Genomic DNA, 14219 nt, shown 5'->3' with positions numbered 1-14219 from the left:
TGTATGCTCTGTCCAAACGACCAACACAATTCACTGTGTGCCATTTCATTACTTTGTTTACTTAACATGGCCCCTTCTAATATGGTCACAATGTAATTCCCACAACACTTTCATAAGATGCTTGTGTCTGCTTTCTTAGTACAAATAATGCAGATCTGCAAGATTATGGAGTGGTCATTTAAAACAGGGGCAACAAGGAACTTGTTCTCACAGAGGGTGCTGAATCTCTAGAATTCTCTGCCATGGAGGGTGTGAAGGCTAGATCAATGAAGGTGTTTAAAGAGGGGGGTAGAAAATTTTTGAGAGATCAGGGAATTGAAAGCTAATTGGGACCTGGTACAGAAGTGGAGATGAGGCTTGGGGCAGATCAGCCATAATCATATTGAATTGCAGGGCAGGCTGGAGGGGCAGAGTGGCCTACTCCTGCTATTTTCTTATGATATGTTCTAATGCTCAAAGTAACATCTATTCAAGTTCCCACAGATGATTCATTTAATTAGACTCCTTTAGCTATCCTCAATCTGCTTTCTCAATACAATCTCCAAAATGTTTCAACAAATAGAAAACTTCAGATATTTTTTCTCAATGAGATAAATCACATCAGTCTCTCAATAACAAGCAAAGGTATCAAGTCATTGCAGAGTGGACTTCAGGATAGACCACATGGCTGTGATCATAGTTTGGGAATCTTTGTCCCTTTTTTCCACAGAAAACACTTGAACATAAGAATCTTTCTGAGCTTTAAGTAGAAGAATTAAGAAAAGATCAGTTTCTCTAAGGAAGGCCATCCTTAGACAGCAAAGGTATTTGAAATTCAGTGTAGCACAGCAATGTCTTGGGGCTGGAATGATTTAGCATGCGAGAACCATGTGTTTAAATGCATGAAAATCTCAGTGAAATAAATGGGATGCTGTTTTGCAGTTTTACCATCATAACCCTTAAAGTACTGGCAATTGTAAGATTGTTGTAGTATTTCACAGCAGAGCTGGTTTGTAACATAAGAATTAGGAGCAGAAGCAGGCCACCTGGCCCTTGGATCCTGCTCCACAGTCATCCAGATTGCAGCCAATCTTCTACCTTGCCTCCATTTTCCTGCTCTAGTCCCATATCGTTTGGTTCTCTTAATATCCAGAAACCTATCAATTTCTGTTTTGAAAGAATCTAATGAGTGAATCTCTACAGCCCTTTGGGGTGGAGAATTCCAAAGATTCATCACCCTCTAACAAATTTCTTGTCATCTCAGTGCTAAGTGGTTTACATTCTGAGACTGTGACCTCTGGTCCTGGACTCCTCAACCAGGGAAAACATCCTTCCTGCATGCACTCTGTTGAGCCCTCTCATTGTTCTAAATTCCAGAAAATATAGGCCTTGTCTACTCCTCATAGAGCTAACCCACCATCCTTGGAAGTCTAGGTAATCTTTGCTGCACTCTTTCTATGGCAAGTGTATCCTTTTATAGACCACAACTGTAGACAATACTCCAGGTGCAGTTTCACCAAGGTTCCATACAATTGCAGTGAAACATCTTTACTCCAGTACTCATATTCTCTCTTAAAATATACCATTTTCCTTGCTGATTGTTTGCTGCACCTGCATGTTACCTTTCAGTGACTTGAGGACAGACAAACCAGGTCACTTTGAACATCAACATTTCTCAGTCTGTCACCATTTAAAAAAATCTCCGCTTTTCTGTTTGGTGCACCAAAGTGAATGACCCTCACATTTTTCCATATTGTATTCCATCTGCCATGTTCTCTTCCCACTCACTTAGCTTGTGCATATCCCCCTGAAGCTTCTGACATTACTCCTCCTTACTAATCTAACTTTCATCATCAGTGAAGTTGGAAAGATGACATTTAATCCTTTCAGCTAAATTGTTGATAGTGAATAGATGTGACCCTAGCACTGACTCCTGTTGTACCCCACTAATCACTGCTTGCCAACCTGAGAAATACCCATTTATTCCCACACTTTGCTTTCTGTCTGTTGACTAATTCCCAAGCCACACCAGTATATTACCTCCTTTCCAAGTGTTCTAACTATCTGTGTGGGACATTATCAAAAACCTTCTGAAAGTCTAAACACACCATATTCAGAAATTGATAGGGCAAAATTAAAGGTTCTATTTGTTCTCCAAGCCACATTCTCAAAGAAATCCAAAAGATTAATCATGATTTCCTTTTCAAAAATTAATGCTGACTCTGCTTAGTCTTTTTACTCTAGATCTATTACATCCTTCATTATAGACTCCAGCATTTTGCTACTACAGACGACTATTTGCCTGAGCCACCAGCATCCACTACAAGCTCAGACTCCCACAGCTAACTTTATTATTCCCCCTCAAACCCTGCCTCCTGTGAGGACTTCATTCCAGTCTCCAGTTCGTCCTTCTCCGTCGCATTTGTTCCAGCGATGAGACAATCCACACAGGTACATCTCATCTATTCCGCTCCCACCCCCCCCCCCTCCCCCACCCTTCTGTTTTCACCCCTCCCCGTCTTCATGGACAGAGCAAGAACAGAGTTTCCCTGATCCTCACGTTCCAGTCCACCAGCCTCTGCATTCAACAGATAACTTTCCACAATTTCCAACAGGATTGCACCGTCAGACACACATCCCCCTCTCCTTTCACCACTTCGAAAGGGATCACTACGCACCAACCACTCGGCATCTTATTCTCTTAGTTCTTCCCACCTTTTCAATACCGATCTCATTCCTTTTCAATGGCACTACACGACCTCCTTTTCCTTTTTTCTTGCGTGTCCATCCTAAATGTTGAGTACCCTCAAAGATTGAACCCCCAGATCTGGTCGCCCTGAAGTCAGATCTCCTGTTGGTGTTGTTAATTCATCGACCTTGTGTGAATGCTGTGTGCATTTTGACATGGAGTTTTTAATCGTGTCCTCATTTCCGTACTTTATTTGCGCCTTGCCTTTGTTTTCTCTGCCTACTTATCTCGCTCAGTATTTTTCTCACTTACACCTCCCGCACTCTTCCCCCTCCCCCATGAAATGCCTCCTGAAAGGACCATTCACCCGGTTCAAGTAAATTCCCCTGAAATGGCGACAGAAACTCTCAACAGCGCAGCGGCACCGACTCCCTGGCAGCAACTTGTAGATTCCCGCGTTAAACTACTCGGCCGCCAACCTTGACGGATCCGCCGTCAAACTGCACAGTGAATGGACAACAGCCAATTGTGCTCCAAGGGCACTTTCAGTTTTACTCTCTCCCGTTGCAGACCCACGTTAACATTTTGTTTCCAGGTAAATTCATGAAAGAAACCAATTGCCGCCCCCAGTATCCCGGCGGCACTGACTCTAACTTTCTTTGCCCGCTGCGCAGATGTAAACGTTTACCTGCTGCTTCCATCCTGTTAATGCACCCAGAACAACCACTCCGATCAAATGCTGCTACTACTGTTCCGGACTCTCGTTAAAAAAAAACTTCCGATTTTGCGTAATTTCCGATTAATAAAAATTCCAAGTTCCTCCAACCAAAGTCTTGTCAGCTCGAGGAGCCGAGATTGTGCCCGGGGGCAATTTGGAGTCGGTGTTCGGATCATTTAGAGTGGACGAGGAGTTTTACTTTTCCGAAAGCCCATACTAACCAATCCTAGGCAACTTACAACGGAGGGACTTGAAGGAAATGAGTGCAGACGTGATGATTTGAGCTGCTCAAGGATCGGCGATAAAGTTGATGTAAAATTATTATTTTATACCAAACTAAACTTTATTCATCATAAAAAAAGAAACTACATACAACAATAAAACAGTGCAAACCTTTACACTGGTGTACAGATCAATCATTAGTGTTGCCTTTTTATATAAAAAACACACCGATGCCACTCGTGTGGCTCTCTGGGGTGCTACCCCAATCCCGTATTTACAATATTTAAGGGGCTTTCTCGCCTGACCCCGCCCCTCCCTCTCCAGTGGCAGAAGAACCCTAAACTCTAGTCCTTCCCCACCGAGCCCTTGCGCTGGCTGCACCCAGCTTCAGTGCGTCCCTCAGCACGTACTCCTGCAGCCTGGAATCTGCCAGTCGGCAGCATTCCCCTACGGACTTCTCGCAGTGCTGGGAGACCAACAAGTTTTGGGCAGACCAAAGGGAATGCTAATTAGGTTTGAAGGGAAACCTAAGAATGGTTAGGAAACTGCCCGTATGGCTGGAATCCACTGACTAGTGTTAACTGTCAGGTCGTGGTGAAGTGATGGGCGGTTTGTCATATGGAGCAATTATCACAGAAAATGCTGGAGACACTCAGCAAGTCAGGCAGCGACTGTCAAAGAGAATCTGTCCATGTTTCCAGTTGAAGACAAGTGCCTTATTTTCCTTTACAGTTATTTGCATTAAATCTCAGCTGCTGTTCTGCAGTCCCCTTGTGTGTTTTATTTCGTTAATTCGGTGGTTTCGGGGCTGGACTCCTCTGTTCCATTGCTCCTGCAGATTTGGAACTATCGATACCCTTTTAGACTAAGCTTTGGTTCCAAAGTCATGGAAAGATTAGAAGCAGGAGATCTTCGATTTGAAACGTTGCCTCTATTTCTCTTTCCACAGTTGTTGCCTGACCTGTTGAGTGTTTCCAGCATCTTCTGTTCTTAATTTCAATATCTGCAGTTTTCAGCTAATTAGCTGTGCCAAGTCCATTGAAGGTGTGCTGAAAAGTAGCGATCGTTCAGAAAACTCCTTGATTTCCACACAAACTCAACCCCAACCCAAATAGATACAAAATGTTAGAGACAGCGCAGAAAAGAGCCACAGGGCTCTTGCCCAGACTCATCAGTTTGTACTCTGAGGAAGTATACTGACAATTGGGCATTTCTGCTTGAGTACAAGCTTCAGGTTGTGCTGAATGGAGGAATTATGGTTGAAATAGCCTTCCTCGTATTTATCTTGATTTTTAAAGAAATATTCACTTTCCTAATATTGTGAAAGACCTCATTTCATTAGATGAAAAACACGATGATGCTGGAGGAACTCAGCAGGCCAGGCAGCATCTGTGGAAAAAAGCAGGCGGTCAACATTGGGTCAGGACCCTTCTTCAGGACTGAAGATAGGAAAAGGGGAAGCCCAATATATAGGAGGGAAAAGTAGAGCAGTGATAGGTGGATAAAAGAAGGCGAGGTGGGCACAAGGTGGTGATAGGTAGATGCAGGTAAGAGATAGTGATAGGCAGGTGTAGGGGAGGAGGGGAGAGCAGATCCACCGGGGGGTGGGTCAAAGGTAAGGAGAGAAATAAAAATGGGGTGGTAGGAAAAAAGAGAGATAGACTAGGAAAGGGAAGAAGAGGCATGGTTTGGGGGGGGGGGTAGTGTGGGAAGGGGTGTGGGGATTACTTAAAGTGGGAGAATTCAATATTCATGCCATTAGGCTGCAAGGTTCCAAGATGGAAAATGAGGTGCTGTTCCTCCAGCTTGTCCTTGGAATTCTCCTGGCAGTGGAGGAGGCCCATTCATTAGATTTTTGTGTGAGATATTTATTCGGTGGAATGGGAACAATAACATAAGCACCATGCTGAAAATAAGTAAATCGCAGATAGAAAACAAGCAAGGAAAACAAAGAACAAGCATAAATGAAGCAGGGAGAAGATTGGGCCCTGATGCAGGGTTTCAACCCAAAAATCAACAATTTCTTTCCTCCCACAGATGCCGCATGACCTGCTGAGTTCCCCCAGCACATTGTTTGTTATTGCAGAAAATTGACATCAATAGCCAGCCAACATTGTGGATGCCTGTTGGGTTGATCTGGAGGGTGGGAAGACCGGAAAACAGCATGGGTTTGGAGGGATTGACTAAAACCTACAGAAGTTTTCCAATTGGGCAAGTAAACTGCTCCTCCTGGTTCACAAGCAAATCTTTAAAGGGTATTGCATCCACCTCCTTCTGTCGAATTTCCTGGGTTTTCCTGAACCTTGGGAAACTTGCCCAATCGGCGTGTAATGTAAACAGTTCCCAAGTCATAAAAAATGTAGTAGCATCAATTGTGGTATATAATAATTAATAATTCTCTGACACCCCATCCCTCCAAATTAAATGGAAGTTGGGAGGTTCACAGAGTTTCGCATAGATTCCGATCCAACCATTCCGACCTCTCCAAGGGAGAGTTAAAATTATCAAGGCTTGTGGCTTGTTTTGTGTGCATGTTGTTTCGTCATAACAAAATCATGTTTTAGTTTTCCAACTTTAGTCATAAGTTATCAGACTGTCATTCAAAAATCCTCAATAATGATGGTTAATTTTGAACTAACTAGTTCATCTTGCTGTGTGAATGGCTAAACTTTTTCAATGACATAACAGGTCAGCGTGGACTATGTAATCAAATCCTCCTATTCGAAAATGTGTCATCGCTACAATCAGAAGGGAGTTGGTCTTTAGTTTGAATCTGGTGGCTGGATCCAGCTGGTCCAGTGGACTCTTGACCTCACAATCTACCTCGTTATGGCCTTACACCTTTTGTCTGCTTGCACTGCACTTTCTCTGTAACTGTAACACTTTATTCTGCATTCTGTTTTTGCTTTCTCTTGTACCACCTCACTGCACTGCTGTAATGAAATGATCTGTATGGATGGCGTACAAAACTAAGTTTTTCACTGTACCTCGGTACATGTGCCAATAATAAACCAATAATAATAAGTTCATTCAGCTGACATTGATAACCTTGGAAGCCCAATTAGGTCAGGTGGCAGGTTTTTGAGGAAAAGATTTCAAACACAGAGGCATTTTAAGGGTATACATAAAAATGTTGTGGTTGTTAAACAACATTTTCAAGTTTATCAGCAATCATTTTTAGTTTTATGTTCTTGGATTACTTGACAAAACAAGATGGCTGCTGAAAAGGGTTGTCAATATGAATTTTACATAGTTACACTTCTCCTTGCTGACTACTAATTCTGGACATGCAAGAATGCTAAAAGTATAATAATCATTGCATGAGTGGCGATGTTTAAGTCATCGTGGAAATATCTTGGTGACTTCCTTTCATATGCTCAAATAAACCAAAGAATGAAGGAACTTGAGTCTCAATTGATTACTACAGGTGCAGAGAGCAATTAGTTCTTGCAACTAATGTAATAGGAAATTTAGTTAATAAATATTATCAGGAAGGATTGTAGGAGTGATTCCATTTTCTTGTCCTGTCCTGCGAGCACATAGTTGAACTTTGCAAGGATCATAGATTGCAATATTTTATAACTCTGTCTGACTCATTAGCTTGCAGGTGTGGCTCCCTGCTGGAAGTGGAAGATTGTAGAATTACGGTGCAGTAGTGTAGCGGTTAGCGTGACGCTATCACAGCACCAGTGATCGGGGTTCAATTCCCATCGCTGTCTGTAAGGAGTTTGTTTGTTCTCCCCATGTCTGCGTGGGTTTCCTCTGGATGCTCCAGTTTCCTCCCACATTCCAAATACGTACGGGTGGGTTTAAATGGGCGGCATGGATTCATTGGGTTGGAAGGGCCTGTTACCGTGCTGTAAATAAAGTTTTTTTTAAAATCATGTACATATACATCTGATGAATAGTTTTGTGCAATATTTCTACCTGTAGATTTCACCTTTAAGAAATGAAGACACAATAAAGGAAGCTTACACTAGAGCTTAGCAGTATCCTTGAAAACTCTGTTGTCTCAAGTGGAAATCTCAACTGGTTTTCAGAGTACCAAGAACTTTTGAAACTAAATCCTTTCAGATTTGTAATAAGTGAGCATCAGTGGGAAGGAGATTATTTTTGTTGATTTAATACAATCTCTTCAACTTCACACTTCAGAAATATAGGTGAGTTTCAAGATTACTCAAACCAAAATGAACTCTGCAATAAATGTGATCATGGTTCAGCATACATTAAGCTTAAAACTTTTAATGTAAACGGTATGACTAACAAAAGCAAAAAGAGATGTAGAAATCGTTATTTTCTCTTACTACTTTTAGGTAGTTGCTTCTTGACAAATTTAATTTTGAACATCTGACAAAGAATTGGAACTCTAGTTGTAACTAACGCACATAGTCATCAATATCCCTGGCAAATTTCCCACGAGAGTAATACTCATACTCCCTTTTCTCTCTTTCCTCGTCCAATGCTTTTCTTGTTCTGTGCACATGTCGCTTAACTTTACTCTCTGAGTCACTATAATCAGTATCATCAGTATCTTCATCATCATCATCATCTTCATATTCCTCTTCCTCATCACTGAGATCTCTTTTTGCCTTCTCGTAATAACCACCAGTAGGAATTCTTCTTCCATCTGCAGACCTTTTTGCCTTCTCATAATAGTCTTCAATATCTTTTGTGGCCTTCAATTGGAATACTAGGAAACAAAACAAAATGTAAAAAATATTATGAAGTTTATGTATTCTAATTACTTAAATGATTATCTATGCACAATGTTGAACCTATTTCTAGATATTTTCAAGAGTTTTGAGTGGTTGCATTTGATAAAGTTCACCTCTCCCTCGATATTCTCAGGTTTTCTCTTCCTGAGGCCAAAAGCATCTTTTCTGAAGATTTTTCTTTTGGCCAAGTACAATATCACAGATATTAACCATATTTTTATTCAAGGACCAAGTGACTAATTTTGGTGTGAGCTTAGATAGGCTGGTTATTCAACTGGTGGACATATCAAGAAACAATACACTCATCATCTGACATTACATAATTTCCCTGATACTGACAGAGTTGTCCTAAATAGTTAAATATTATTTTCTACATTTTTGACTGGACTTTTTGTATTTTAAACAAATCGTTCTTGTAAGAAATCAGTGCACATTATAGAAATTTATGGCATAGAAAGGCTATTCACCCCACTGTGTCCATGCTAGCCAAGAAAGCTATTTAGATTATTCTCACTTCCCAGCTCTGCATGTAGTCTTAAATGTTTAGGTTCCAAGTGCACAACTAAGTACTTTTTAAATGGGATGAGAGCACCTGCCTGCACCTCTTTTTCAAATAGTGAGTTCCAGACCCCACTAACTCTTTTGAATGAAAAGATATCCCCTGATTTGCTCTATATAAAGAAAGGACTGCGGATGCTGGAACCTAAATGAAAAAAGAACAAGATGCTGGAGGAACTTAGCAGGCCACCAGCATCCATGGAGAAAAACAGACGGTCAACGTTTCAGGTTAGAACCCCATTTTCCATCTTGAGACCTTACAGCCTAACAGCGTGAACATCAAATTCTGCCACTTTAAGTAAACCAACCCCGGCCCCCCCAACCATGCTTCTTTTCTTTTCCTCCCTTTCCTAGCCTCTCTCTCTATTTTCTCCTTGCCAATTTTTTTTCTCTCCCCCCCTCCCCCCATGGGGCATCTGCCTCCGTACCTTTGACCCATCCCCTGGTGGATCTGCTCTCCTCTCCTCCCCCGCAACTGCCTATCACTATCTCTTACCTGCATCTACCTGAGGCCCACCCTGCCTCCCCTCTTTTGTCCACCTATCACTTCTCTGTTTCCCCCCCCACTATATATTGGGCTTCCCCTTTTCCTGTCTTTAGCCCTGAAGAAGGGTCCTGACCTGAAACATTGACCATCTGTTTTTCTCCACGGATGCTGCCTGGCCTGCTGAGTTCCTCCAGCATCTTATTTTTTCACCCTGATTCACTCTAATCCTTTTACCAATTAAGTCTATATTCTCTAGTTATTTTGTTTTCACCATGGTCCTTCCTCTTCACCGTTTTTGGTCCACTCATAACTTTTCAAAAAAACCCTCAGCCTAACCTGTCTCACTTCATAACTTGAGATCTCCGGCCCAAGCAACATTCCCAGGTTTTCTCTGCATGCTCCCCAGTGCTATCTGATCCTTCCAGTAGTGTGGTACTTGCTAGTGTTTTATGCAATCCTAGCATGACCTTTTTTGCTGTTACATTTTATCCTTGGCTCATAAAGGGAAAAGTCCCACTTGACTGCTCAACTACCTTGTCTGTCCATCCTTCTAAGTTCAGGGATCTTTGGACATGCACTCCCAAGATCTCTCTGCTCTTCTTTGTTTCTTAGTATTTATTGTGTATTCTTTTGTCTTGCTTGCCTTCCCCGAATGAACTACTTCATTATTACCCTGACTGAACTGAATTTGCTACTCTGTAGCCACAAAACCAGTTCTTTGAAATCTTCCTGCAGATGATACTGGAAATATGGATGAGCTAAAAATTCATAAGGAGGTACGACAAAGGGTCATTGAAATTAAAAATGATAAATGACCCAGTCCTAATGGAATGTGCCCTAAGATGTAAACTGTGGACACATTAGCCATCATCTTCCAAACATCTGAATAGACAGGGATATGTGAGAACTTGGAAAATGTAGACCACTTCCTATTTCTTGGGAGCCACCTCTCTGTGAAGGCAGACACTGAAAAGGAAATTCATCATCATCTACAATGTGTGAGCACAGCCTTTGGTTGATTGACAAAAAGGGTATTTGAAGATCAAGACCTCAGACTAAGCATAAGTCATATGATCTCCTGGCAGCACTGATCCTTGCTCTCGCCCCTCCTTCTGGACAACCTACAGCAGGCATCTCATGACTCTAGGAAAGCATCACCAACACCACCTTTGTAAATTCCTCCAAATTCACTGAAAGGATAAATAAACCAACGCCAGTGTTCTTTCCCAGGCCAGCGTCCTCACTATTGAGGCCTTGGTTACTCTCAGTCAGCTGCACGGGGCTGGACACATTTTCACACGCCCAAGCGAGAGACTCCAGAAACAGGTATTTTATTCCAAGTTCTGTTGTGGGAGAAAATTAACAGCAGAGGAAAAGGTTCAAGGATGTGCTCAAAGCTTCCTTGCAGAAATGTAATGTCCCTACTGATTCCTAGGAACCCCTGGCCTAAAGTGGAGAAGGAATTTTTCGAACGGTATTGAGAACATCAAGTCCATGCACTAGGAGCATAGAGAAGCCTTGCGTATGCAAAGATAGTTGTGCACCACATCACAAACTACCATCCCACTCACCTCCTGCTCCAATTGCACTTCCCATATTGGTCTTACTTAGAACCTCATAATACACAAAACCACAGAAGAAATAAGTCATCCTCAATCCCAAGGAATTGACTAAGAGGAAGGATAAGGGTGTCATGCCCAAGGACTGTAGAAAAAGACTGCAAAGATAAACAGAAGTCCCACACCACCAGGCCAGGAACAGAACTTTCCTACAACCATCAGGTTCTTGATCAGACCCGCACAACCCTAATTCTACCTCAGCAATGGAACACTATGGAACACCTCTTGCACTATCATAGGTGTCTCTGATTTTTTTTGCACCGATGTCTTGGTTTGCACAGTCTATTTTTTCTTCACTGTCTTGTATAATTTATGTATAATGTATGTTCTGTGTGTTGTCTGAATCTACATGCCTGCGATGCTGCTGCAAGCAAATTTTTCCTTTTACCTGTACCTCACCGTACTTGTGCATATGACAATAAAATCGACTTGACAAAGGCTGATCAGCTTAACCTGTGTTTAAAATGATAACCTGGGCTAAAGTAACAATGATTAGGGAAAGCAAGCACAGGTTTGTTAAAGCCAATTCATGTCTAACTAACCCAACAGAGATTTTTGATGAGGTAATACAGGGTGCATGAGGGAAATGTAGTTGATGCAACACATATGAATTTTCAAAATACATTTGATAAAGTCCTGTCATCAAGTTTGAAACCCATGGAATAAAAGGAGCAGTAGCAGCATTGGATGGAAAATTGGCTAAACAACAGGAATTGGAGAGGGGAAAAAACTGCAGGTGCTGGAAATCTGAAATAAAAACAGAAAATACAGGAAACACTCATCAGATCTGGTTGCATCTGTGGAAAGAGAGGTTTCAAGTTAAAATATAGGTACAATTCTAAAAGGGATATCTCTCTGAGATTTGTACGTCTACAGATTGATTGATCAGGTGACTAATGGTGCACAACAGTGGTCCACACACACCAAAATCACTGCAAAATCAAAACCTCTCCTGAATGTCCAAGAAATTGGAAATTCACAGCAAGCCATAACTGCTACTCCCTAAGAACAAGAAATAGGAGCAGAAATAGACCATATGGCCCTTCAAGTCTGCTCCATCAATCAGCAAGATCATAGCTAATCTTCCACCTCTACTTCATTTTCCTGCCCATATCTTTTAATCACCCTAATATCCAGTCCATCAATCTCTTTTCTGAATGAACTCAATGACTGAGTTTCCACAACCCTCTGAGATAAAGAATACCAAAGACTCACCTCTTCTGAGTGAAGAAACATGCTCATCTTTTCCCTAATGGTTTGCCCCTTATTGAGAAACTGTGACTCTTATTTCTAGACTCCTCATCCAGGGTAAACATTCCTTTTGCATCCATCTGATTAAACCCTGTAAGCATTTTGTAAATTTATTGAGATTGCCTCTGATACTTTTAACTCTGGAGAATACAGGCCTTCTCTACTCAATCTCTCCCTGTAGAGGAAACCTGCTAACCCAGGAACTAATCTGGTGGGTCTTTATTGTACTCCCTCTACGGCAAGGATATCCTCTTTTAACTAAGGAGACCAAAAGTGCACACAATATACCAGGAGTGGTCTCATCAAGACCCTATAATAACTGGAGTAAGACATCTTTAAAAGAGTATTTGTATACAAGAGGATGTGATAATGTCCTGACTAACTGCTTGCTGCATTTGCATGTCAAGTTTCAGGGACTTGTAAAACAACACTAAAATCAACATATGAGAATTTTAAAGGTTTTACTTCTTTTCCTTCCTCCTAACAATGTAGAACAAAAAATAAGCCTCATGGTTTTGCTTCCTTTTATTGGATCAAGCATGGTAGTTTTGAAGATTTCAAGCAGCACACAAAAAATGCTGGAGGAATTCAACAGGTCAGGCAGCATCACTGGAGGGAAATGGACAGTCGACATTTCGGGCTGAGACCCTTCATCAGGACTGACCAGCTGAGTTCCTCCAGCATTTTTTGTATGTTGCTTCAGATTTCCAGCATCTGCAGTCTTTCTTGTGTCTTTATTTTGAAGATTCCAAGGTCGTTCTGATGACTAATTTGCATATCACCCATAAAAGGAAGTAGCACTACTTTGGACTCCTGGAACCACGCATTTCTGAAACTGACCACTGGGCGTCACTATAGGTGAGGAATTATTGACTCGGAGTTTACTGTGAATAAGTGGAACGCTCCTGTCCACATTCTCCACTGGTTTTCACTAAAACATTAGTTTTAGACCAAATACAGCATCATTATCAAAATTATCGCTGCCTGAGTTCTTTACCATAGCCCCAGGATCCAATCATTTTCAACAACTTTCTTGAATAAGAATGTTGAAGTGTTCATCTCCATTTGCTATTTATCAAAATAAAGTTTTTTTTATGCATTCTTCTAGACCTGGACTACATGCATTATCATAGACATAACTCCACTATCAATATTCTAGGGGTCACCAATGACCAGGAATTCAATTGGACTATTTAAATGCCTTGGCTCCAGTATCAATCAGAAGCTGTGTATTCTGCAGTGACTGGCTCACAGACTCCACAAGTCAGGAATCTGATGGACAACTACCCTCTTGTATGGATGGTAACAATGCCAACATTATTCAAGAAGTTTGACGTTACCCAGGCCAATGTAATCTTCTCGAATGTGTCAGCAGTGTGCTTTATTGACAGTAATCACTGCAGCCCTTCCCAAACATGCAATCTCCACCAGCTACAAGCACAAAAAGACCAAGTGTGTGGGAAAACTGTCACTCCAAATCACACACCATTTTCACTATTGTTTCATTATCAATAGGTCAAAGTACTGAAATTCATGAGTTAGCAGTGTTGTTGTACTACTGCAGTGGTTCAAGAAGGCAGCCCATCATTTCCACCACCATTTTGCTGCAAATGATCGCTTCTGGAATTTCACTGAAACAATTGCTCCAAACTGATTTTCTTATATGATATTATTGAGAATGGTAAATAGGTAAATTACAATAGTATTCATTTTTTGAATAATAAACATTCAAGATTGTGAAAAATACATTAGCTTTTGTTCTATATCAATGTACTAGAGATGGTTTGTATGCCTCTCAATTCTGCACTGTCTACTGTGCATTGAGACCATTCAATGAAATTCCAAAACAAATGAAAAAACAAAGCCACCAGCAGGATTTGTGAGTATGAAAGAATGACAGATTCCATCCAAGACTGATAACGTATCCTCCTTTATTTATCTTTAACAAATGATAGAAAATCATACATAACTCAGGAGGAGG

The 14219-nt window shown here is 41.3% G+C and overlaps 2 protein-coding genes across 4 annotated transcripts in view; both read right to left on the bottom strand.

Annotated features, from left to right (window-relative positions):
- The window catches only part of LOC127581443 (caspase-1-like), a 38957-nt gene extending 35417 nt beyond the window's left edge, over positions 1-3540 (bottom strand). The window contains exon 1 of the mRNA XM_052035868.1: positions 3357-3540. Coding sequence (XP_051891828.1) covers positions 3357-3369 — 13 coding nt within the window. The 5' untranslated portion in view covers positions 3370-3540. The remainder of the gene's footprint in view (positions 1-3356) is intronic.
- A 4288-nt stretch (positions 3541-7828) lies between these two features.
- LOC127581397 (uncharacterized) overlaps positions 7829-14219 on the bottom strand; it is a 49914-nt gene continuing 43523 nt past the window's right edge. For all 3 annotated transcript variants that reach the window (XM_052035780.1, XM_052035781.1, XM_052035782.1), the window contains exon 4: positions 7829-8298. In XM_052035780.1, coding sequence (XP_051891740.1) covers positions 7985-8298 — 314 coding nt within the window. In that variant the 3' untranslated portion in view covers positions 7829-7984. The remainder of the gene's footprint in view (positions 8299-14219) is intronic.

The sequence above is a fragment of the Pristis pectinata genome, chromosome 21 (genome assembly GCF_009764475.1).
Source record: "Pristis pectinata isolate sPriPec2 chromosome 21, sPriPec2.1.pri, whole genome shotgun sequence".
NCBI lineage: Eukaryota > Metazoa > Chordata > Chondrichthyes > Rhinopristiformes > Pristidae > Pristis > Pristis pectinata.
This window is presented reverse-complemented; position numbering and strand designations above follow the sequence as displayed.